The sequence below is a fragment of the Pangasianodon hypophthalmus genome, chromosome 20 (genome assembly GCF_027358585.1).
Source record: "Pangasianodon hypophthalmus isolate fPanHyp1 chromosome 20, fPanHyp1.pri, whole genome shotgun sequence".
Classification (NCBI taxonomy): Eukaryota; Metazoa; Chordata; class Actinopteri; order Siluriformes; family Pangasiidae; genus Pangasianodon; species Pangasianodon hypophthalmus.
Window position 1 is genome coordinate 1,540,431 of NC_069729.1, and position 25,127 is coordinate 1,565,557.

Here is a 25,127-nt window from a genome sequence, read left to right on the forward strand (position 1 = left end):
TTCACATATGCACTCTATTTATTCAATAAGAAATGGACACTATGTTCCCCAAAAAAAAACATTTTACAGGTAATCATGAGAGATTTAATATCTTTACTCTTGTGAACAGTGTCCAGACTTGGCCTTAGTCTGCAAACACAGGAAGAACAGGACATGTTGAGCACAGCAGGATTTTAGTGCAAGCATATACAAGCGAAGAATCTCATGGTAGTAATGCATTATTATAGTGGACATTTTTGCATAGCTAAGGTACAACAGCAGAAAATATGGAAAAGCTGGTTAAAATAATAGCCTTATAACTATACACTGTACAAGTATACATGTATTTACTTCTAAGAAGAATCCTTATTTCATATTATCATATTATGGAACACCAACACATTTATACATTTAAGTAAACTGTTTTTTTCGAGTCATTGTGTGGAGTAAGGCATGTTCTTACACAAAGCTGATGGCATCTATACATTATTCTTACTGGATAGAAAAAGGGAAGGGTGTGAAGACTGAACTTTGAATACATTGATGAGTTTTTGCATTTAGAAAATAGCCACATATTCACTCACACACACACACTCACACACACACACTGAGACTGAGAGTTTTTGTCCAGAAAAAATGGAGCTTTTCCGAAAACGCTCTCCCAAACGGATAAATTTGAAAATGGCGTTTTCGTGTTGTAGTGTGGACGAGGCATTCGAAAACAATGATGTATTTTCAGTCATGTGACCCATGCTACTCAAAACAAACAAGATGGTGGACGATGTTGTACTGAAGTTATTGTACCCCCTATCCAGTTTGATACTGTTGTTAAAGATTAATGTCACTTTGTACAACCTTGGCATCAATTCAAAGAGACAGAAAGTAAATTAAAGCCTGAAGGACAAATGCAGTCCAAAGCTTCTTACATTTTTATGCATGCGGATTAGAAGGAAAACGCCTGTAAGCGTTTTCAGGCGTTTCAGAGTGAACGAGCAATTTTTGGAAAACGTTTGAAAACACCAGTGTAGATGGAGAGCGTATTAAAACGAAAATGCATTTTTCAGATCTATCCGGATTAATGTGGGCATAGCATATGACACACACACACACACAGTCCATACTTTTACTATAACACAGTGTCATGTTAGAAGTAGTGTGCAGAGATAGGCATGACCTCTCTCCCATATCAATGAATATACACTTTGAATAGACACATCACCTTACATGCACTTTGCATACATCCTCGTCCTGTTCCTTTAGCTTTTAAGTCCAGGTGAACTCATCACCTCATTGAGTGAGAGGTAACATGGTACAGGACCACAGATCATGATCATTCCGCAAACCTCGCACTCTGTTTGTGTGTTTAAATATCCACTGGGTGTACTTGGGTGCTCCACGTTCTCCTATGACTCTGCTGCTGACTAAAACATTCTTGATTCCATCCCAGTTTCTTGCGAATGAAATGATAAGAAGCCTTGAAAATGAGACTTTTAGGCTAATCATTTAACTTATTTTTACAACATAATTTCCCATATATTCCCTCAATGCTTGTATCTGGAAAAAAAAAAGTTTAACTTTTGTCAACATACTCCTGAAACGTCACCAGTTTTCTTCATGAATTGGTATTGCCGTAAGCCCAGTGGGTCCGAAACTGCTGTTCAAGGCACTCATGTAAACTCTCCACCTTAAATTATCAGTCAGTTCGAAAATTTCTCGGTGTCTCCTTCAGTCCAATGACAAGCCTTTTCTAACAAATATAGCTATTTGTCTTAGTTCTGAATCCTTGGTATGAAGCACTAATTACTGCAGGACCGGCTCAAGGTGTCACAGTGATGCAGTGAATGTGATAAATTTTAATGAGCATGTATGTATGTATGTGTGTGTGTATATATATATGTATATATACACACAGTATACAGTATATGCTGTCTTTGAATTCTTTAAAGAGGGCTGCAAGGCTACATTTCAATGTGCTTATATACAGTGTCTATGTATTGTACAGGCATGTGAGAGTGTAAGTGTACAGGAGTATCTCTGTTTATAGTTCAATATTAAGGGTGAGATTTTATGCGCAAAAGTTGCTGTAAAAATACACTGTACATAAATCATACTCAACTATCTGGCAAATATTCATAGATGTGTCATCAGCATGGATATTTACATCATTTGGGCTGGAAAATATATAAGTAACACTGTGCATGCCTTTAAGAGATACTGATAAAGTTGTACAAGCTACCATACTCTAATGATACTGTAGAGAAATTAAGCTGATGCTACAACATGGGAGACATGGGCGTCGGAGTCCTGTTTTGGGATCTGAGGGGCTCAGGTGGAGATGACCGTCTGGTCCAGGATGAAGCCACAGTGGAGAACATAAACCCTCCCTGATGAAGAGCCGTGTTCAGTGCAGGCCATTGAGTAATGTATGCTGGAGTATCTAGAAATTCTCCAAAATGGTTGTCGTGCCCCAGCAACCCATCCTGGAGGGTGAGCAAGGGCTCAGTCATCTCAGAGGAGGTGTGGGAATTAATCCTGGGCCATGACAGAGAAAGCAGTGAGGCTGATGTTACTGCTGCTGAGCCTGGAAGCACCTAGAGAAAAACCAGGGTGAGAGATTTGAAAAAAGGGGAAAATATTTGACTCTATGGAGATAATGAAATAATGAGGCAAGTTTCCACCACAGGAATCATTTCAAGAACCCAGATTTGGTTTTATTTGTAACTAATTGAAATGAGAGGAAGCACTGTAGCTCCTGAGCTATAGTAGCAGTAGTAGAATCATTTTAGTTCTTGGGTAGGTCTCTAGAGATCAGGAACTACTGAGGTGGAGCTTGCCATACTGAAGGCACTGTTTAGTCAAATACTTGCCCTTCATGCGCTCAGCTAAGAAGCAGTTACTTAAACGTGTTTAATAGCAGCGACATCACATGACCAGCAAAGCCACATATTCTTGGAATGCTTTAGATCTTACATAAATAGCAAGTAACTTATTTCACACTTCTAATGGCATGGCACTCATGGAAAAAAGGCTTGAAGTGTGAAATTTCACTTATGTGAACACAACTGGGTTAAAAAGCTACATTTGAAAAGCAAACGCCTTAAAAAACAACTTGCGCCATGTTCACTGTGTTGCTCTGCTTTCACATGAAATGACCCGTTGCACAGATTGCTCAACTTCTGTTTATGATCACTGCCCCTGCAGTATGCTGGAAACACAAAACCAGGAACTCCTTCAGGAACTGTGTTGTTCCTCAAAAAGTTAATGGAACCTCAATGGAAACACCACTAGTGGACTGACAAACAAACATGTAAACTCCACATGTAGAACAAGTATACATGGACAAGTAAAATCAGCATTTCCTAATAGATACAATAACAGATGTAGATGTTACTGAGGTCTTAATGATAGAGCAAAAGTTTTTTTTGTAGACATTGTTAGCTAATAACATACAGCTCTTGAAATGCTAACAGTTATGAACAGTTCCATGATCTAATTTACATTGTATTGTTGCTACATTCACAATGTTGGCATTTCTAGGTGCTGATACTTTAAATGCTGTTTGAACGGATCTGTCCTTACCCCTTCAGCACTCCTGGTTCTAGCTCTGGTGGCCCGCTGTCCTCTCAGGCTGAAGGAGTGAGTGAACAAACAAGACTGTTTGGGGCTCCACGTCCCCACCAGACTCTGCAGCTCCTCAGAGCACAGGTCATTGTTGTTGTTGCTGTTGTTGCTTTGTGCCTGAGCTAGCCCCACTGGTGGGTGGCGTGGTGAGGGAGTCGAACCTGGGGGCACCTGGGGATGATTAGACGCCCCAGGAGGGCCTGCAGGCCCTAGAAAATCACAGAAGTCTGAGTGAAATTACAGTACAATTCCAGGAGTGCAGCAACACCAGGTGCACCTTTTCGAATGTTCTTACCAGGAACCAGGAACACAGAATTCCTTCACTGAAGTTTAATTACATTCTTGAACACAGAAGGAGTTCTAATCAGTATGTGAAATTCAGGTAAAAAGATAAAAAAAAGTATAAAAAAGGTTAGTTACTGTTTCCGCGGTCTTTACCCAGGCAGAGCCGTTTCAGCGTCGACCCTACAGGGGAAAGATCACTGTCAGGGTTCAGGTTTTATGATTAAGCTTTGAGAAATATCATTAAACATATATAGAAAAAAATTAACTATGTAAAAAAAATTAACTAAATTAATTAAGGTGAGGAGCAAAGACAGCCATCATGGATTCAGAGCAGCAAGTCAGACAGAGCATTAAAACAGCTTGTTGGATAATGTTTTATGTACGCTACATGGCATGTGGGTAATGAGTAATATGGCATATCAAGATCAATTAATGGTTCATAGTCTAATTAAGCCATATAATTCTTAAGCGAGATAGAATAAAAAGGCATTAAACTAACAGTAAGGAGGAACGGAATAAACAGATTGTATGGAAAGGAAAAGTAATACAGGTACAAAGGAAAGTGGAACACAGGACTGGTGAGTGATTTGGTTTGGGTGAGAGAGAGAGATACAAACAGATGGTGAGAGAAACAGGCCCACTCAGGAATCTAGCACGTGGTTTACTGCTGGATTTGTAGGTGACCCTTTCAGCCGCTGGGAGATAAGGAGACCAGCCTGGACACAGGACGAGAGACAAGAAATAAAGAAGACGTGTGTGAGATAAGGTCCTTCTGTAGACAGTGACCTTAGGTACAGTGACTAACCAATACACACCAAAACATCATGAAGTTATATCCTGTTATTTTAAGGAAGCTCACCCTGTCCTGGGTGGCTGTACACTCCCGCTCCCTCTCCCTGCAGTCCAGAACAGACATTATCAGATGACATTGAGGCCTTGAGGGAGCAGGGCTGCTGCGTCTGGACCGGCTCTGATACAGAGCTGGGCAAAGTGTCGGTCCCTGAGCGAGACCGGCTAGCACATCCCTCTGAGGCTCTGGCTGGAGAGCCATTCACACTCACAGCAGGCTCAGCTGATGGAGGGACAAGGTAAACAGCAAAATCACCAGAGCTCATTAATATCATCACTAGCATTTTGTAACCCTCCATGTGAGAGTCACACATGGGTGAATAAAAGTTAGTGAAATCTCTGGGAAGCCCTGAGATAATAATCTTGAAGTAGCTCGGTTAGAACTTTATCCCTGCAGAAAGATAAAAGGAAGAGAGCATCACCAGGTTTGCTGCTGTCGCTTGTTTTGGTGACGCTTCTTATCTGCTGGACAAGAGGGCTGAGCAGTTTGCTTGCCCTGAGTTTGTGCTTGCTGGCTCTGCGTCTGCGTCCAGCAGGGGGCACTGTTGACGTGAGGCTGACGCCAGGAGGGGGTGCTTTACCGAGCCGTCGATACAGCAGCTCGATTTCACCACGCTGGTGAGCCTGCAGCTCTGAAATCTCCTTCATATGTCTAAAAAAGCGTTCAGAACAACACAAAATGTGAGTAAAAATGGTGTAGTGTACGCACAGATATACTACAATATCTGCACTCTTCTTTTCTTCTCTACACACATTTAAGCTCAGGCATGATACTCACTTCTCCCTCAGTCTCTGCAGCTCATTTTTAATGTCCAGGTCCTCCATCTCAGAGTCATTATCACTGCTCATGTATGAGCCATATGTCCCACCGTGTCTGCTGGGTGAATCAGAGCTCTGTACACTACTGCTGCGGCCCGAACGCCTCAGGAAGGCCACCGCCCTCCTCATGAGGTCACTTCCTCTCCTCTCTGAGCGAGATGGTGTAGGAGGCACCATTTTGGCTGGGCTGCTCTCTGCCCCAGAGTCAGAAGACATGAAGCGAGCGTGGACATCTGCTGAGACGGAAGTACGCACTCGTGGCAGGGAGCCATGCTCGTTGAGGGAGGACAGAGGGTCCAGGTAGAAATCAGGTGGAGCTGAATTCCTGCTGCTGTGTTTCCTGCGTGTGGCATCGTTGTCCTCTGCACTAAAGGTCGTATTCGGTTCAGTGTAAACGCTGCGCTCCCCATAAAGGACACCAGGGTGTGCTGGAGAAGCCGTGCTGCTCCAACTCCTCTGCTTCCTCTGTGTCCCGGAAAGGAAGTCAGGAGCACCGGTTGTCATCTGATTGACAGTTTCTGAGATTAATGACTACAGTAAAGTGTATGAGGATTCAAGCACAAGACAAGATATGTAGTATCTTTCCCAAAATTATTGCCTAAAAACAATACCTTATAGCGACTCCTGGAGCTTGAGCAGGATGTGGAGTGAGGCATTATCGGTTTCTTCGACACTGTAACTAAAGAGAATTGCTTCTGGTCACAAAAATTAAGGGATGTAATGTTTAGTTTAATTTACATCTCCATCATTCACATTTAAAATCCGAAAATGTGAAATGTATACTTCAGTAGGATGGATAGACTAGATGGTAACTGTAAGCTATTATAGAATAAGTAAATATGATTTGTCATACCAGCAACGGCAGAGTCACTGAGCGTGCTCAGACTGTCTACTCGCTCCGGAATCTGTGGCTGTGGCCAAGAAATTAACAATTAATATTTGCACAAAGAAGACAAATGCTTAAAGAAACCTTTTCCTTTTGTCTTTGTCCTTTTTGTCAGGTCTAAAATTTGCTGATTCCAACTCCCAAAAATAATAAATATCTGTTTGAGATGGGATTTTATTTAAATTGATGATAATGAATATTTGAACTCTTCTGGTACTAATCAAATGGTATTGTCTAATGTTAACATCAGAGTGATTTTTAGCAAAAAAAAAACCTTATTCAAGCAGTAGTAATAATCCCTATATTTATACTACATTATTTTCTTATTTCTGAAGATGTAGATGCAAAAAATTTAATTCAAGTTCTAAATTAACATTCATTATACTATGTAGTGCAACAATACAGGAATGTAACTACAGCATAAATACAATTTTAGGTCATTGTCTATGCTTCATAATGGTGCCACTAAATGAAAATAAATGATTTTGCAAAAAATAAAATATAAGAAAGGAAGAATGTTCAAACAATATAATTAAATAAATAGGTTCAGCTAAATTTTCATTCACATTAAGGAGAATTAACTATATAAACTCACCAGTTGCTCCCCAGCTCTGATGCGTCCGTCTCCGATGATTTGGGGTGTGCTGTTCCCCGACCCCCCTGCTGCACTCTCTGGTCCAGGTGGAGACTGGACATACTCCGTCCCTGAGCCTGGAGTCTCCGCTGCACAGCCTGATGGGTACATGGGCACATACTCCTGATACAGTAGATTTCTCAACTTCTCATCCAACGTCTTGATGGTGCTGTCTACAAACCCCACCCGGGCCCGACCTTCCCCGTCCGATTCGTTGGGGGCGTGATGGTGCTGCGAGGTGGCAGGGCTCTGGGGCAGAGAAGGGGGCTTGGCACCACCCACAGATGAAAACGGCTGCTGCAGCACAATGCCGTGAGAGTCCTGCATGAGGGGAGGGGTCACTGGTGAAGAGCGCTGAGCACCCACGCCTGCGTCCGGTGCTAACGGCATGACTAGCGGGCAGCAGGGCACGTCTTCGGCCCTGGATGCGGCACAGGCCAGATCCACCACCTGCTGGGCAGCAGGGATTGATGTAATCGGGCCACTGACAGACTGCGCTGGCAGGGTGGCGGAGAGTGGAACCAAAGATAACGGGTCTATGGTGGTCAGAGACTGTGGGCTGAAACCATGAGTATCACTGCCACCAGATGGAGGAGCTGTGGCATAACCTGTTGAATCTTAACAATAGTAAAGAGGATGTGCAAAATAAGTAAGGAATAAAACACTACAGTAGGAAAATAATTCATGGTGGGGTGGTGTGATGAAGCAGAGTTACAGTTACCAGCACTTGATTATTTTCCAAAAACAGCACAACCACACAAATTTTCTACTTATTCCATTTTTTTATTTATTAAAGAATGACACGTCCTAATTTTTATCTGTTTATAGTTAAAATGTTATGAAACAGCCGTGAGACAAAACGCTGCTTATCATGTTCCTGACAAACCACAGAGAGCAAAGTCTACTTTAGACTTTCCTTTGTCAGACAACTTACAGCTTTACCTCTCATTACTCTTGTTACAAAGCACTGACACTGCAGACTCCTTCCATAAGTGTTAAATAAACATCTCCTCCCAGAAAACGTCACCATATCAATGATCAGACATCCATCTTTGTTAAGTAACATGTTTTTAATCTGTTTATTATTAGCTAGATTATGTCCTTGTGAATGAGCTGTTATTATAGTAACAATAACTTATTTGAATGAGTGCATTAATATAAACCAGTGATTTGCAGCTGCACTACTGTCAGAGCTGCTGTTATAGAAAATTAATCAACACCTTCTGAGCAATCAGAAACCATTATTCAACATCGTATGGTATTAAAAAACACATACAGGACAAGGTATTTGGTTAAAACGTTTCTCAGAAAAAAAACATGTTCAGTTGGATTTAAAAAGGCAGCATAATAAATGCACATCAGCATTGCTTTTAGGTTTTATGAGAACTTGACATTACCTGTAGAAGCAGGTGCAGTGCAGTGCTCCAGTGGCTGTGCCGTGCTGCTGTCAGCAGCCTGACTCGGCGCAGTGCCATCACTCAGTCCACTTGTATTGGGTGTAACTGTAGCTCCCTCTGAGGACAAGTCCTGACTGACACTCGGCTCATCCACAGGGCAGATAATGAACCATCTCTTACCAGTATGAAGCACTACAGGGTAAAACCAAAACAAGGCCCTACTATTAAAATGACTGGCATAATTCAGAGATGCATTTCTAATTTATTTTGCTCACTATGCCAAAACTGGGAAACCACAATCAGACAAAATTACTTGAGCTACATACATCATTAACAAACAGCCATTTTAGAGCAACAAACTGATGACCCTGGTCCTCAGTTCTTAATAAAAATTCAAAATGTCTTTTCTCATTTTTGCTATAATTAAAATCAAGTCGGCTGTGGGTGGGGTTTCTGGTCACATTATTTACTGGTGGGGAAATAATTCAGCTAGAAACCCTGTTTCTACATAGTGTGAATATTTATCTCTCAGTTTGCTGTTTACATTAATTCTAGTTCACAGTTTACATTTTCATCCATGGTGGTACACAGCAGAAAAAGACTGTAAAGTCTACCTTACAGAAATCACGTTCTGGTTTTACTGTCTGTCTACACACTTTAAAAACGTTTAGCACCCTAAAGAATTCTTTGGTTTGTCCCCCTGAAGGGGGCAATTAAAAGTTCTATGTAGAACCCTTTTAGGATGTTTGATCAATACGAGTCTACAGTGTATCCTCAGTTAGAGGACAAAATTTACCATTCTGCTGATAGACAGGCTGAGGATTGCCATCCTTCTGTCCTCTCAGATTCTGGAAAACCACAGACGAACAAGAAAATCAAATTGTTATTATTTTTTTTACTTTTTTTCTTTGTGGTTTTAAACAATATGGTTTTGCTTAGAGAATTCAGAATTTTTCACCTATCACGTATGTCCTCACCTCATCCCCTATTCCTCCAGGGGAGCTACCTTGAAGCGGAGTATCCCTCAGGGCACCCGGTCTCTCCCCCTCTGCCTCTTCACTCAGCATGTCCTCAGCCTTGTCCACAATGTCTTTCAGCTGATCAATGAAGACCTCCTTCTCTATGTGCAGAATGAAGCCGTTCTCCACCTAGGAGTTAACGTACCTTGTTGTAGTTCTGGTTCAGTAATCACAAATGAGCATGGAACATTTCAAGTGATGTCCATTTGCTAGATGCACAAAATTTAAAGCAATCCCCTGACCATGTAAGTTGCTATTTCCTCTGGTGCGTCTCCATCCAGATCGAATTTGAATGTCACCATTTTGTGGTTATGGGTTTCCAGCTGGCATTCGACCATTTTATCACCTGTATCGCAAACCTAATGACATGAGGAGGAGAGACAGGGAGCAAACAGTAAGCAGAGGGCATCAGTACACTACCAAAGATTGGAACATACAATACACTCACATTGAGTATGCTGAGTTTGGGTTTGCTGGTCTTCTCCTGCCGCGAGCGAGTGCGTGCAGACTTGCGATGGTGTTTTCGGGGTTTCCCTTCACCTTTCCCTCCACTAATGGTGCCATCATAACTATCACTCATCTCTTTACCCGAAGCTGCATCTGAATTCAAACTGAGAACAACCACAAGAGCCATCAGCCAGAAATCAACTTCACCATAAAGACACCATAAAGAAAATAGCTGTACAACAGGGAACTTTAGAGACGCCTACCTGTCACATGTATAGATGGGGAGCGGCATGGGTGCTGGCTCCTACAACATAAACATGACAACTTCAGTTATGTCCCATTGGCTACCTACATAGAGTTTTTTTTTTTTACTCAGTCATATAATTGGAATTCATGAGTTCTGTCAGTTGTGTAACAGTGGAGTAAACAAGCTGACAGTGACAGTGTCCTAAAAGTTGAAAATGTCTGATCTGAACACCATTTGCCCTCCCTCTCAGCGGTGCAATTTGCTGTCAGAGTGCTGACATTACGCATCTCTGGCAATGTGGCAGTAATGGATTTTACCTCATGGCTTGGGTCAGGAATGAATGCAGATGCTGTCTCCTGGATCTGCTGAGTATTGCTTGGTTCAGTGCAACTTTCACCTGCAGATAATTAAAAATTATTACCTGATTCATATGAAGCATATGTTTGTATACATTTAAAATTACAACACTGACCATAAGTGGCTGCAGTAAATTCTTGCTCCGATTCCTCTCTGTGTGGAGGAGACTTGATGTGAGTTGGGTCTGCATGTGCATGTACCAGAGTTTCATCCTAGGGAGGGAAAGAGCATTACTCTCAATATTGTTTCCTCTACCCTTTAGTCCAATGGTTCACCTAATTGTTCAGTTCAGACCTGATCCATATTCACTATAAAGACCATCAGTTTTTACTGTTCCTGGTCAACCCTGAACTCATACAACAATGCTTTAAATAAAACCACTATTCAGATGTAGAGCTCTGCTGAAATAGACATAGGACATTAGAGCCTGATGCTTTTTATGCCTGATGCCTATCCCTGTACTTGCTTGTTGTATATGAATAATCATACACTGATATCACTTTACATCCTCTTAGAGAACAATAATTTAGTATGTACCTGTGCAGGTGGTGCAGAGATACAGGGCTCTTGCGGAGGAAAGGAGGACTGTGGCTGCAGCAATGTATGAGAAAGGGGCAGAGCTGACTGGGTGGGTTGGGGTTGAAGGAGAGTGCCCTCTGGTGGAAGAGCAGAAGGGTACACCTGCTGTTGTGGTGGTATGAGGGATGGAGAAAGGGCTATGCCCAGGATTGGTCCCAGAGGAGCGGATACAGGGGTTTGGGGTGTACCTGCTCCAGGTATGGAGGGAATGTTCTGTGCGGCTGCAAGAGGTAGTGGGACATGAACCGGACTGGGAGAGTAGTAGGATGGAGGTACTGGAGGAGCGCTACTGGGGTAGGGGGTGCTGTATGGCAGGGGGGAAAATGTTACTGCCTCACTTCTGGCAGGAGTGCCCACTGTTGACATAATGGAGTATGGTGAAGAGAACTGAGGAAGCAAAAATAATGCAACTTACAAAAACTTACAACTGCTAAATAAAGATTTAATGAAACATGTTAGAAAGATTCACCTAGTGATTAAGAACAATTTACATACTTGAGTGGAAATCTGAAGAGGCTGCAGTAGGGGTGTAGCATGAACAGTCTGCTGCGGTTGAGAAGGCGGTGCAGTGCTGAGCATAGCAGAAGCTGGTTGATGCAGATGCTGAGGATATGTCTGTCCTTCAGAAGTTGACTCCACAACTGGCTGCAGATTTGCTAATGTCTAGAAAAGAAAGCCCGAGATCAGTTCTGTGAAACTGGCTTCTCAGTGATTCTCTCAGCTTGTGACTTTCTTTACAACGACAGACAAAAAGCCATACATTTTAAAGGAACTCTTCTTCCAAAAGTGCTAAAATGGATAACAATGAAAGAATTAGAATTCTACTGCCTTTCATTAATTATCAGTGTTAGCATTTTGGAATTAAGTACTCCTTTACGTGCAAGTATCTATCTCCAACAACTTAGTCAAGGATGTGGTAGTTGATGTCAATATAAGTCCCATTAGGGTAACTAAGTATTTTTGGGATTGAAGACCTAGTGCCACAATTTCCATTTAAGGTGATGATCCAAGAGCCAATGACTGAAAGCTTAGCAACAAGAAGGTGAGGATGTGCCTACAGATCTGAACGGGTAGATCTACCTGGGACAGGAAAGCTGCAGGATGGAGATAGAGGTGAAACTAAGAGAAATAAAAACACAAAAAAGAACAAGCTAAATTAAAATACTAAGCACACTACACCATGAAAACAAAGGTATAGTTACTTGTTATGGACACCACCACACAGACATTACACATACATTTAGTATGAACATACAGGGTTATTGTAAGGCAGGAGCAGATGCTTTTCTTAAATTAGCCAGAACGGTGTAATCTTACCTCCTGTCCTTGTGGTGCAGTTGACGCTGGGGTCGCTGGAGCTGATATAGTCTGAGGCTGAACCAATTTACCAGTGGGCTAAAAACCATAATAAGAAAGTGATTCTTACAGCTCAGAAATATATTGTTAGACATTTTAGAAATACTTCATCTAAAATTGTACGTGTTGCTAACAATTAAAACCACATTAGTAGTTTGGGTGATCTAAACCCAGAATTCACAAAGAGGGGTAGCAGGGTTTATTTAGATGTAATAAAATGAATTATTAGCTGCAGCTAGAGAGAAGAAAGCAAAAAGACAAAATAGTTAAATGATAGTATTTAGAGCAGTGAGTTGAGATGGTACTCAAGGGAAGTTGCTGGGAAGAATGGTGACAAGGGTAATTTGCAGCATTGCACCAGTTGCCTTTCATTGCTTTAGATTCTGCAGTATGCTTGACAACTGTGCAGTGTTTTTTACATCATTTTAGAGATATATGGATATTGCTTTGTGATATATAGACTATACTCCAGAACAAAAATTCCCCTGAGACATCATGTGCCTTAGAGTTGTAAAAATAATGTTGTGAAAGGCAATTTACCCTGTTCCATCCAATTAATAAGAACAGTACTCTGTTGGGGAACAGTAAACTTTGTAGAGGTGAAATTGCAAAGCCACAGCAATTCTGGAACATTCTGGAACATTTAAAAGGAGAGGCCTTGAACTTAGCCAAGCAAAGGAGCACAAAAGGGTGGAGGTATTAAAAGTATCAGCCCTGTACAGGAGACATGTCTTCTGGGATCAAGGGCAGTGTCTCCATTTTCTGACATACCATAAAATCTTGTCCAACCTTGCTCCCAAGCACTGACAATGGTGCATCAGATGCCTTATGTTGTGTAGCTGGTGATGATCCTAGGCTTTGAATGTCATTAACTGGGAGATTATACATGCTGACATTTCCATTGCTACTACCTGGCTGCCTTGCAGTTCTGTCCATCAATACGGGGGAGCTGGTGCGGCGACTGATGATGCGATGGAGGCAGCGATTAAGGTGTGAAAGATCTCTGTCCCTGCTATTGCAGGACTGTGCAGCCACGGGGAACAGGGGCAGCCCTAAAGAGGATGGGTTAAGAGGCGACCTCACATCAGTAGAAGATAATGAGGACATGTTTTGAGTAGAGGCAGGAGACAGGGGGCGTAGTGAGGGGCTCAGTATGTCCATGGAAAGGTCAGACTTTGGAAGCGGTGACTTTACTGGAATCTGTCCAGAGCAAGAATGGTTTGTATGCTCAGGAGATGGAGGACTGATGTGCACTGCAGATTGTACGGTCTGATGAACAGAAGACGATGAAGTCACAGGTTTCTGGGAGGGGAGAGATAAATCGTAAGAAGACGCAGTCGTGTAACTTGGGGAGGCTGCTGTCTGATGGATGGGTGTGACTGAGGTAGATTGCACTGAGTGAACCAAACACAGTGGGGGTAAACCAGAAATAAGGGCTTGGTTTAGGTGGACTGGTGAGTGACAGGAAGAGGGAGAGTGTTCAAGGGATCCTCTGTTCGCCCCTGCAGAGAGCAACAGAGCAAGACCAGCCTGGCAGTAATGTGGACAACAACATGGAGCAAGGGAGTGTCTATGCGTAGAGTTATTGGCTTGTATCTGGGGGTTAGGATTGACTGAGTCAGTAAAAGGGTTGCATCCATGAGGAAACAGTTCAGCCTCAGTCGATGAAACATTTCCAAATATCAGGGTATTCTTGTGTGACGGACAGTCTTTAAATGCACCAGTAGAAAGTGACTGTTTTACTGGTTCACTGTGAGATTGTTCTGGTTTTGGGCAGCTGCAGACTGGGTGTGGCAGTGGCTGTGAATGAGTGTGCCAATGGGCTCTCTTCTGCAATATGTCGAGAAAAGAGGTGCTGCCACATTTAGCACCGATAAAGCTCCTGAGGTTCAAAAGAAAATCCTGGGATTCACTGGAAACACTGGCGTGTCTCTGAGCAGTCAGTAAAAGATGAGATATGAGAACATATTCATAATGCATAAAACACAAATGCTCAAAATAAGGACAGAAATTAAGCGTACAATGGTGTGTGGAGTTTTTGTTTGCAACTGCATCAATAAAGGAACTTGAGTGTAAATATACTTACTGGAGGAGTCTGCTGGTAAAGACTCTGGCTGAGCTGTACAGAGGGCTGCAGAAAGGCTCCTTGATGTATCGAAGTAGTGGATTGCTGGTAAGTTCCATGATATAGCTGTGCTACAGGTTTTTGTTGGACCTCCTGTTGGCGCTGTGCTGAAGGTTGCTGATGGGCCACGTGATGCTGTACAGTGGGGTTTTGCTGCATACCTTGTGGCTGGATCCCCTGGAGTAACTGGGCAGCAGGTTGCTGTTGCTGTGCTCCATGGTGGAGATGTATAGCAGGTTGCTGCTGGGCCTCTTGATGTAACTGGGCAATGGGCTGTTGCTGGGCCACTTGATGCAGCTGGACAGTGGGATCCTGTGGATCCACAAGTTGTTGTATGATCTCTTGCTTATACTGGGCCACAGGTAATTGTTGTGCTCCTGTGTGCAGCTGAACAGTGATCTGGTTTTGGGCCTCCTGATGAAGCTGAGTTGTTAGTTGTGGTTGGGTCACATGATGTAACTGAGAAAGGAGCTGTGCTGGTGGACTGAGGACTTTCTGGGATGTGGTGATGGACTCTGACAATGACTGGTAAATTATGCTGTGCTGGTTATTCAAACCATCCAAAATTGCTGTAGGGCCGACAATGCTGTCTGCTGTAAAGGTGGATGGAAAAAAATAATTTCAGAAAAAAACATTTACACATTGCTCATTACAAATAACAAATACAGTAACACTTAAGTGCAGTTTTAATCACAGTCCAAAAATGTAAGCATATATCTTCAGTTGTCTGTACTCCTGAGGAAAGTCTAGATCAGATATTGCAGATGTGGAAGAATCAGCTGTGGCTGAATGGTCGTTTAAAGGTTTGGTGATGACTCATTCTGCTGACTCACTCATGATATAAAACTCTGCAGGACAAAATTTTGAGACTTGTTTAAGAATGCCTTCCTTCTTTTATAAGTGAATATGAAGCTGCATTGTTTCACTGTGGTACTTAGTAGTACCCACACTGTTGTGCATTTTTGGTTTAACAATTTAAATTTTAACCTTGGAGAAAATTTTCAGAATTAGTTTGTGATGTATGTTGTTCTGTTTTCTTGAAACTAAAATGTACCACATCATTAAATGCTTGTGACAGCATTAATGAATTGCCTGATTGTCAAGCCATTATTGTACAGATATCAGGATAAAGAATCCTGCTATCCATGGCAGTTGCTCACATGTAGATGAACTGGTGGGGCCACTAGAGAGGTTGACTGACTCACTGTCATGATCCCCAGGCTCTGTCTGAGCATTGGGCATGGCACTCTGTGCCAACTTAGATGAGGGATCCTGAGGCACATTCTGTGCATGGTCCTCAGTGACCTTCTTTTCAGTCTCGCCCTTGCCCCTGGAGATGGTCCGCTCCCTACGCCATTTTATGAGAGCCACGCGGTCCCGGATTGACTTCCCAACAATCTTCATGTCACTCTCCAGGAAAAAACCAGAATCAACCTGAAGGGGAAAAAACAGCATTTTTACAGCATTTTACAACTACCTAATAAGGGTTGCTTTATAATAATAATAATAATAGGTTACATTTTGGCCAGAGCATATAGCAAACCTTTAATTTTAATAGAAATATGTTTACCATTTCTTGTGCAACTGCCTCTGGCACCTCTTTGTTGAGGTCAAAGGTGAACTCGATTGCACCGCTGTCCTTGTACTTCCCTTTCAATTTCTTCTGGTCCTCCACCCAAAGCCTGAGTGCAATTGATGTTTTTATGCCATCGTCTTCCTCAGCAAGTTCTACCCTGACGCCCGTGTCCTCTGCAAAGAACGCATGATTCAGCAGATCCTTAATGGAGTATCTGGGGAAAGAGAAGAGTCGTGCTATTGCATCTTTAACATTTTCTTCAGAAATCCAATATACCTATAGGGTTTCGTTTTGACTGGGAATAAACGGCCAATTGATTACTGATGTAGACCAGCATTTGTTTATTATCACACTTGACAACATGCCATAGTTAATTCAAATGGGGGAAAGAATAAAAGCTTTTAACACTGAAACGCCGACATACATCTATACGTACAAACACAATTACAGCATGGAGTACATAGTGAAGAAAAATCCTCTAGATAATATTAGTGCTCAGATCAAGAACATTTTTCCAATTCATCCACTGATCCTACGTTAAGGTAGGCTATGTTATGCTAAACCTGTTCAAATGTGCTCTCACCTCTCCTCCCAGTGATAGCGGATACACTCCCCTATGATCTCCTTAATCTCGGGGACGGTGACCTTAGTGTAACTGGCTGGCTTGACACCCTGTGCAGGAAGCAAACAGCATTACAGCAGGCAAGTGAAATGTACTGTCATTCATTCTGCATGTATTACTGTTCATTCCTTCTGTATCTACATTTCCACTCTCTAGCATATTTTACTTCTTAAACATAATGATAATACAGAATCATGCATTCAGTCAGTTCATCTGCTCACACAAATACCTGAACAAAAAATGCAAACATATTGGCCCTGACGTCTAAAAAATATGAAGCTTTATGCTTTTAATGGATGAAAAGTACTGTGACCACTGTGTTTGGTGGTGTCAGTTAAAGTGCTGCACTGAACTAAAATGTGTATTGACATTTCAAATCAATGTTGGTTTCAGTTCGAAAAATACCACAAAATAGCATAACTAAATGCAAGCACTGAGTTGGGGAAGATGCAGCATTCAGCCAAACTGCTTGATTCTGAACCGGATCTTGATTTTTAGTTAATGTGACTCACACTGGTGACTTTGCGGTAGATCTGAGCAGCGTTCTGGCACTCGGAGTATGGATACTCGGATGTGGCCATCTCCAGCATGCACATGCCAAACGCATAGACATCTACAGCCTCATCGTAGTGCTCTTCGTACATCTCGGGAGCCATGAACTCGGGAGTGCCTAACAGATGTCACAGATAAGTATTAGGCTGTAATAATAATCAACTAAGTAGAGGAAAGAAGACTAAAGACTGACAATGCCTTGTAAAAAATGTTTAAAATGATAACATTTTTATTAGACAGTTTATTGGTCATTTATCCAATAAATAATGCCATAAAGGCTTAAAAGATCATTACCAATGACGCTTGTGGCGAAGGAGGCCCTCTTGAGTGTAGCCAGGCCCAGGTCCCCGATCTTAACTGAGCCTGTGGGGCCTGTGATGAAGATGTTGTCGCACTTCAGGTCTCGGTGGATGATGGGAGGTGTGCGTGTGTGCAGAAAGTGAAGACCCTTGAGAATCTGCCTGCACCAACTACGCAGCACCTTCGGCTTCATCACCTTGAAGCGCTTCAAGTACCTGCAGCAGACAGTGCGATTAAATCCTGCGTTTAAATCCTAAGACAGTGCAAATAAATCCTGCGTTCATCATGCAGACGTGCTAGTCATGCTCCCATCACTGTGGAACCCCACCCACTGGGCAATGTTCTAGCATTTTAAAGTCCCATTACCCCCAAAAGTGAAAAGGAAGAAAACTGCATTTAAAGATCTAATTTCGACTGAGGCAAAGGAGCATCACAGGTATCTGATTACAAACTGTATTGATTGGGTTTACAGTATGTCCGTTTCACTACAACACGTAGCTCTGCAACAAATTGATCAAAGCATGACATTCATTGTGTGAGGAAGTCACACTTAGCTAGCAAGGTTTTAGATATCTTCAGGAAGGCTGACTGTTTTTAATCACTGCAGTTGTTAAACTGGCTCCTTATACAACATGATATTTGCAGGTAGACACCAAAGCGAGGTTAGAAATTTGCTCAGTTAGAAGTAAAATTTGCTCGGTTAGAAATAAAAACATTTCCTTGTTAATTTGGTGAAATATATGTGTGTCTTCTTATAATAGACATTGCATGTAGAAAACTCCATTTTATCCAGTGACTTTTTCCAGACCACCTGACAATTAATAAGAGCTCAGGATCGGAAACCAGTGCTGTTTTTCTGGGCAAAGATCAAATTAATGCTTCAGTGAAAACGAGTCAGTGATTGATGCTGTACAAGATGACTAGGCTTGTAACATTACATACTATACCTTTAAACTTTGAGCTGGAAAGAACGATTTCGATGGAATCAGACAGAGCCTTTAGACCTCAACACCATGGTTTTTGGCACTATGATTCTCTTAGTATTTACACCATTCAGACACCATGTCAGACACTGTAGTTAAGAGGATAATTTCATGACATACACCCAAGAGACGAATGCACTCGCTGCATAAACAATACAATCAGAAATAAATTATTTATTCAAATATGAACCAAAAGCTTCAGAGGAGTAGCTTTACCTCTGACTGATGTTGGTTACTTTGCTGTAACTCTATCTCTGTGTCTCATTTTCATGATTAATGATTAATGATGTCACTTACTGTTCTCCTGAAGAGAATATATTCTACACCCCAACAAATAACATTGCCTACAGTCGAATCGTCAGCAAAACGCAGAATAATTGTATTTAAATGATTTGGAGTATTTCTATATTTCCTTATCTTTCGGCTCTCTGAGACTCACGTTTTTAACGTGCCTGACGTCATTAGTTCAGTAACCAAGACGATGCACTTCTTTCCTTTGACAGGAGACTCCCAAAAGTCATAGAAGCGGACGATGTTGGGGTGCTGGAGACCCTTCAGCATTTCCGCCTCCTCCTTGAACCTCTGACGGTCCACTTTAGACAGCTTACGGTCCTGAGACATGGATGGAAAGAGAAAAAGAGAGATTGCTGTAGCAAACAGTTGCATTCAATCACTGCAGTACAAAGCACTCTGCTAAAAAGCATATGTCAGGGCTTTTGTAGGGAAAAACTGCTGTATTACAATGAACAAACAACTAATGAAAGCTAATTACAATGTTTTACAGCCACTCACAATACAATTACACTGAATAAAAAAACAGCAATGGTCAAGAGTCATATATGGTTTTTCTTTTCCACAACCCTACCCTGTTCAGTCTAGTGTCCTTTACCCAGGTCTCTGAAAATGACAATGTTTTTGAACATGGCCACAATCTCTGAATCCCATATTTAGCTGTGTGGATGATCTGGAATCAGCTCCTGTCTATGACGATAATTTCAGCAGGATATTCTAAAGCTGACCCGAGATCAGTAGGTAATGTGTTTTAATGGCGAGTCACTGAGTGGCGAGCGGGAGTGAGGGAGTTCACTATAGATCAATACTTGTCCTCTACTGCTATAGGATGAGCTGACACTGTGTTAAACATCTCCATCTGCACACTCACTGGACCAGCATCAGTGTTAGAAAATACACACATCTCTCTCACTGTACTTTTTTTGTTCACTATCTGTCATCCAAAAAAGGGGAAAGAAGGGCTAACGCTAGACAGTTCTGGGGCATGATGAACACAAACGCTGCTAGATAGAATGATTGTTATATAGATAGATTTTATTTATAAATTCAAAACGAAGACATCCAGGGGGATGTGTGCTAAGGCAATGCAAAGCAGTTACAGAAACAACTGTTGGTGAAGAATGGATAACATTCATGTGGTTAAAAATTAAGGATGCTGTTTTTTCCAGATTGTAATGAGCAACATGGGAAATGCAGTGTTTTAAAAGTGACAGCTGCATGATTTGATGTTTCAAGATTTAAGCTTGTGCACTAATGTTTATCAGAGAAAACACAGCTAATACTTCTCAACCACACATGTGATGACTAATTATATTTACTATCTGATATAGTACTCAATTACATCACATGCAGTATACTAATACAGTACCATACACCAGTAGTTTTAAAGTCATAGTTTTTCAGTTATTTGTACTATGCATTTACATGTGCCTCAATCATGTGCTGCTTTTTCAGAGCTGCTTTTACTTACAGCTTTCTGGTGTAGGACACCGAGTGCCTAGAGCTGCACTGGCATATTATGCTCTATCTATATCAGTACCCCTACAATCGTGGTGCGTCTGCTCACCTTAAATGACGCTGCATATTGGTTACCGTCTGCCGGGCCATCGCCACCCTTGCCACCCCTTTACCCCCACTCTAAAGGAGGGTGTTCCGATAATAGACATTGAAGGAGTGTAATTTATTATTAAAGTTGTGAAAAACACAGAGTTCGCTGCAAGCAGTCAAATTCTTACCTCTCCACACCTCCAAATGACCTCACAACGAGAAAAAGTGGGAGTGATTTGAATTCCCAGTGATTAAATCCAAACCACGATTGCAAATTACACGTTATAGGCCTATATAAAGAATATCTAATCAGTGTGTGTAGCTGTTTACTGAAACCAAAACCAAACTGCAATCTGAATTACTTAAATGAATTCCAATGAGATGAGTAATGAGATAATGAAAACACTCTGACACAGGTCAGGGCATTCACTTACAAATAATAATCCTGATTTCTTCACCTTAATCCTCTATCTCACAGATAAAACTTGAAAACTCATTAAAAAAACTTTAGCAGTAACAAAGAAGCTTCTCACTGACTTGAGAGTGAAACTAATCTTGATTTCTAAGGGACAATAAAACTGCAGCGACACCTTTCAGCTGTACGTGCTTTAAAAATAAAGATCAGCAGATACTGCAACTGGACAATACAGCACTAACACAACCATGTCTGTTTTTTTTTTTTCCCAAAGTATTTGTCCCTTCCTGGTTAGGGCTTTAAACCCTTTCTGAAGATACCGTAAATACTTCTCTGAAGGATACCCTAAATACGTATGAAATTCAGTTAAAGGATAATCTCACCTGGATACTGTAGATTTGTAGCTAAGATCATAAACACTGTCCTGTCATATTGTCTGCTCATATTGAGCATCCATTCAGCACATTTCTGTTAAGCTGCTTTGGCAATGTCTATTTTATCTGCACAGTTAAAGCTGAAAGGTATGAAGTATGTGTGTGTGTGTGTGTGTGTTGTTACTTATGCTAATGCACATGAATTCTCTCTCTCTGTAACACACACTCTCTCTAACTCTCATTCCAGGTCCTGGAGCTGAAGTCAGCATATTTTTCTGCCTCTTTTGCTGTCTCTGCAGTGAGCTTTATCCAGCATGTCTGCATGTCTTGGGCTTTCAGCCTGGTCACATGATATGAAATCATCTGAACCAAAGCAGACAATTAAAGCAGACATATCCACACATACACAAACACACACATACACACACACGCTGAGCCGTCATTTCAAATCTAATCACCAAAGCCTCCAGACAAGTGGAAGAAAAGACGTCTGTAATTCATGTTTAAATTCACTAAACACACATATACACACACGTTTTTATTCTGTACAGTGTCTCACAAAACCAAATGTTATTATTATAGTAACGTGGACAAAATATAGTCTAAACTAGCAGTGATGTTGCACCTGATACACTCACGTGGGTACCACACACACCACCATGACATCATCACTGCTGTACAGAAAATGATCCACCACCCAAATGTCTGTTCTGCAGTGATCTAATGCTGAAATTTTTGGTTTGTTTGCTCTTTGATTTGGTTTGTTTTCACTCTGCACACAGGTTAGTTGAAGGGCGTGTAGGACTGAAAACGCCCTCGTATAACTCTTTCATTCATTGGTCAGAAATACGGCAAAATCCAGGAGTAAACAAAACTTCACCAAATGTGAGTAGAAATTACAGAAATCTCCCGAGCACGTAGAACACTCAGCTGGTGCTATTTAAACACAACATTTTGTATCACATCCAGTGTTTATCTTGCTTTGTTGTTCATTGGTCCAAATCTCCAGAACACATGGCATTTCTGCAGCACTACAGCTCTAGCGTTCTCCTGGAAGCGGACCGAGAACACTTTGCTGATATGCATTTGGACCCGAGTGGGAACGATCTGTTCTCACTTGCTTAAAGAACTGCACCCAGGGGGAGAAGACATCAGCGTCCTATTCAAACCGGCTAAACACTGCATATGTGTAAGCAGCCTAAGTATACTACATTCCCATCATGCACCTGAACTCAGCTGGATATAAACCGGCTTCAGTTTCAAGGTGAACAAATTGCATATGAAATCAGTCACTTGTTTAAGATATTTTATTCTAGGGAATGAAATAATCTCAGCACAAATCATTCTCTTTCATCATAATAGGACACAAATTACTTTTTTAATAAAATATTAAAACACACACACACAGTGTATTGGGCGTAATGTAATCTCCTCTGAGTGAATGCTCTGCTCTAGAGACTCTAACTTGCTAAGTCATCCTGCCTTCCAAGAACAGGACTGTGGCAGCGGGGGCGTGGTCGAGCTTCCGCTGCAGACGGAGAGGAGGTGGGTTGAACCGGCAGGTAACGCGTGATGATTCTCACCTGTGTCTCATTACCACCAACCTACTAATGTGTGTTTGTTTGCGTGTCTTCAGTGACTGCTGTAAGCCAGAGAGAGAGAGTGGCATAGCTGGTGGCGCTTGCAACACACACATACACACACACACACGGACAGAGCATGATCTTAACCCGAACATGGCGAAAAGCTGCGAGCTAGTGATGACCCCATTTAGGCTGCATTTCCATTAGGTTTTTTTTTTTTTGGAGTTTTTGAAAGTGTACTGAAAAAACCTTCTAAGAAATAAAAGTGAGCTCGGAGCGCTGCTGAAATTCCGCCTGCCACCCGAGTCTTCCTCTGCATCGATACACCCAGGTCCTACAAGGACAAACATTTCGACTCATGTGGGCTAATAATAGTACAGATGGGTAATAATATGACACACAGTTCAGATTTTTGGCACGTGTGTAAAAGATAGTTTTGGCTACTCAGCTATAAGACGCTGTGTGTTATGGATTATTGGATTTCCAGGACAGAGAGATGGACAGCAGCTCGGCTGTGTTGCAGCACACTATCATTCACACACCCTGGATGCCTCCTCCCTTCTGTTTCTCTCTGTCTCACTGTCTGCATCTCTTTGTGTGTGTGTGTGTGTGTGTGTGTGTGTGTGTGTGTGTGTGTGTGTGTGTGTGTGTGTGTGTGTGTCCCAACCCTTCTTCTCCCTCCAGAGGAGACTGTATCTGTGGAAACACTCAGTATTCCTCTCAGGAGGCTAATATGCAGATCAATACCCTAGAACTCACAGCAGGCAAACACACACACACACACACTACTACATTCTATGTTAGGTACAGCAAAAAATGGCAATTGCCAGGTCCTGGGGTTGTTGGAGACTGCAAAAGCCAATCTAGCATCATATTTCTAATGAAAAAACCCTTCGCTAAGCCCCACCCCCTAAAGCAATTGACCAATCGCAGCATGTGCACAGACAGAGGGTTTCATATTTCAGCTGTACAATGTGCAGAGCTGTGTGTAACGTAAAATGGATACCCAATATGCTAAGACATTTTGAGAGGAGGTGAGATTTTACCAATTTCCAACATCTACACCACAACTGGAATAAACAATGCATTTATTCATCACAAGCTATTTTTATAGTTTTAAAAAAGTGCAGTCATCCCTAGACAGGTTTTCAATCAAAAAAGCAAAACAATGGACAACATATTGAAAGAAACAAATGCTAAAAAATATGAAAGAACAGAAGCACCACTGAATAGCAGAACTTTAGTCATGTTCATGTAGGCCTGCTGCCAGTGCGTTACAATAACCAGAGATATTAGCAAAGATAAAAACTCATCACCCGAACAGCTACACACACAAACACTCCTTTAAATACGGGGGGAAATGGTGAACTATTGTGTTCTAGTTGCTGAGATTATTTTTTAAGACAGGTGTATACTGTGGTGTTTTGGTGTTACATCACTAGCTGAGCTTTTCCTGAAGGTTGCTGCTACACTTTCAGTAGCATGTGCTGTGACACTGGCAGGTTTCTGTGAAACAGACGGTGCTGTAAATCCACTTGAAGTCCAGCACCCTGAGCTCTCTGTGTTAAAGAAAACGTGCTAGCACTGCTAAAAAGAAATAAAAGCTAACAGAGCTGGATGGCATTGGGGGAATATAATAACTAGTCCTCATTAGCATACAGTCACATGGGTGTCTTTTGTTGCTCTAGAACAAAACGCTGAATTTCCCGTGACCTTGGCTGAACCAGCTGCTGCATGAGATAATGCGATCAGAGGAACACTCTGACTGGCTGACGACGCCACTAACAAGCTCTATTCCTGTTGATGTTACAGGGAATAAGGGAATCTGATGGTGCAGGGATTTATGGGAAGTGTAGTGTTTTAGAGATTGAGCAACATCTCATGCTGCATGCTCCTCCTCTCAGAGTCCTGGGGTAAAAATAGCCAGCAGCTATCAGTGTGATATCAGTATGAATAAGCATCTTTCAGTGCTGATTGGGTCTGAATTACCATCGTGACTAAGATGTCTCCACGCCATTGGACAGAGCGATCCTCACACCGCTGGTGGATCAAATTTACATCTCCAGCGTACTTCATACACTGCATCACAAACTTCGCTTTTCATACAATAATCTTTCACCTTAAAGTACCTTTATGTATCAGTGTCAGCGAAAATGTACATACTGTATACTACAGTATAAACACAGAAATTAGGATATTAACCACACTTATATACTACTTCCTGCAGAGGAGAGTTTTCTTCATTCATTCATTCATTTATTTATTTAAACTTTTTTTAAACCA

General features: G+C 41.8%; 1 protein-coding gene and 1 long non-coding RNA gene across 9 annotated transcripts in view; one reads left to right on the forward strand and one right to left on the reverse strand.

The window, feature by feature from the left end:
• The window catches only part of wnk2 (WNK lysine deficient protein kinase 2), a 27,484-nt gene continuing 2,357 nt past the window's right edge, over window positions 1-25,127 (reverse strand). The window contains exons 2-30 of one of the 8 annotated variants that reach the window (XM_053227129.1): window positions 19,073-19,245; window positions 17,645-17,865; window positions 17,311-17,468; window positions 16,760-16,848; window positions 16,171-16,390; window positions 15,806-16,034; window positions 14,562-15,193; window positions 12,437-12,514; window positions 12,200-12,238; window positions 11,615-11,782; window positions 11,078-11,506; window positions 10,656-10,752; window positions 10,501-10,580; window positions 10,200-10,240; window positions 9,938-10,100; window positions 9,732-9,848; window positions 9,448-9,618; window positions 9,267-9,318; window positions 8,471-8,662; window positions 7,035-7,690; window positions 6,407-6,464; window positions 6,165-6,232; window positions 5,513-6,057; window positions 5,157-5,386; window positions 4,745-4,957; window positions 4,527-4,601; window positions 4,021-4,065; window positions 3,559-3,809; window positions 1-2,570 (exon numbers count right to left, since the gene is read on the reverse strand). In XM_053227129.1, the coding sequence (XP_053083104.1) occupies window positions 2,253-2,570; window positions 3,559-3,809; window positions 4,021-4,065; window positions 4,527-4,601; window positions 4,745-4,957; window positions 5,157-5,386; window positions 5,513-6,057; window positions 6,165-6,232; window positions 6,407-6,464; window positions 7,035-7,690; window positions 8,471-8,662; window positions 9,267-9,318; window positions 9,448-9,618; window positions 9,732-9,848; window positions 9,938-10,100; window positions 10,200-10,240; window positions 10,501-10,580; window positions 10,656-10,752; window positions 11,078-11,506; window positions 11,615-11,782; window positions 12,200-12,238; window positions 12,437-12,514; window positions 14,562-15,193; window positions 15,806-16,034; window positions 16,171-16,390; window positions 16,760-16,848; window positions 17,311-17,468; window positions 17,645-17,865; window positions 19,073-19,245 (5,808 nt within the window). In that variant the 3' untranslated portion in view covers window positions 1-2,252. The other 7 variants (XM_053227128.1, XM_053227131.1, XM_053227134.1 and 4 more) reach the window with 7 other exon arrangements.
• Window positions 19,239-25,127, forward strand: part of LOC117599906 (uncharacterized) — an 11,569-nt gene continuing 5,680 nt past the window's right edge. The window contains exons 1-2 of the long non-coding RNA XR_008300600.1: window positions 19,239-22,146; window positions 22,271-22,450. This is a non-coding gene — a long non-coding RNA (uncharacterized LOC117599906). The remainder of the gene's footprint in view (window positions 22,147-22,270; window positions 22,451-25,127) is intronic.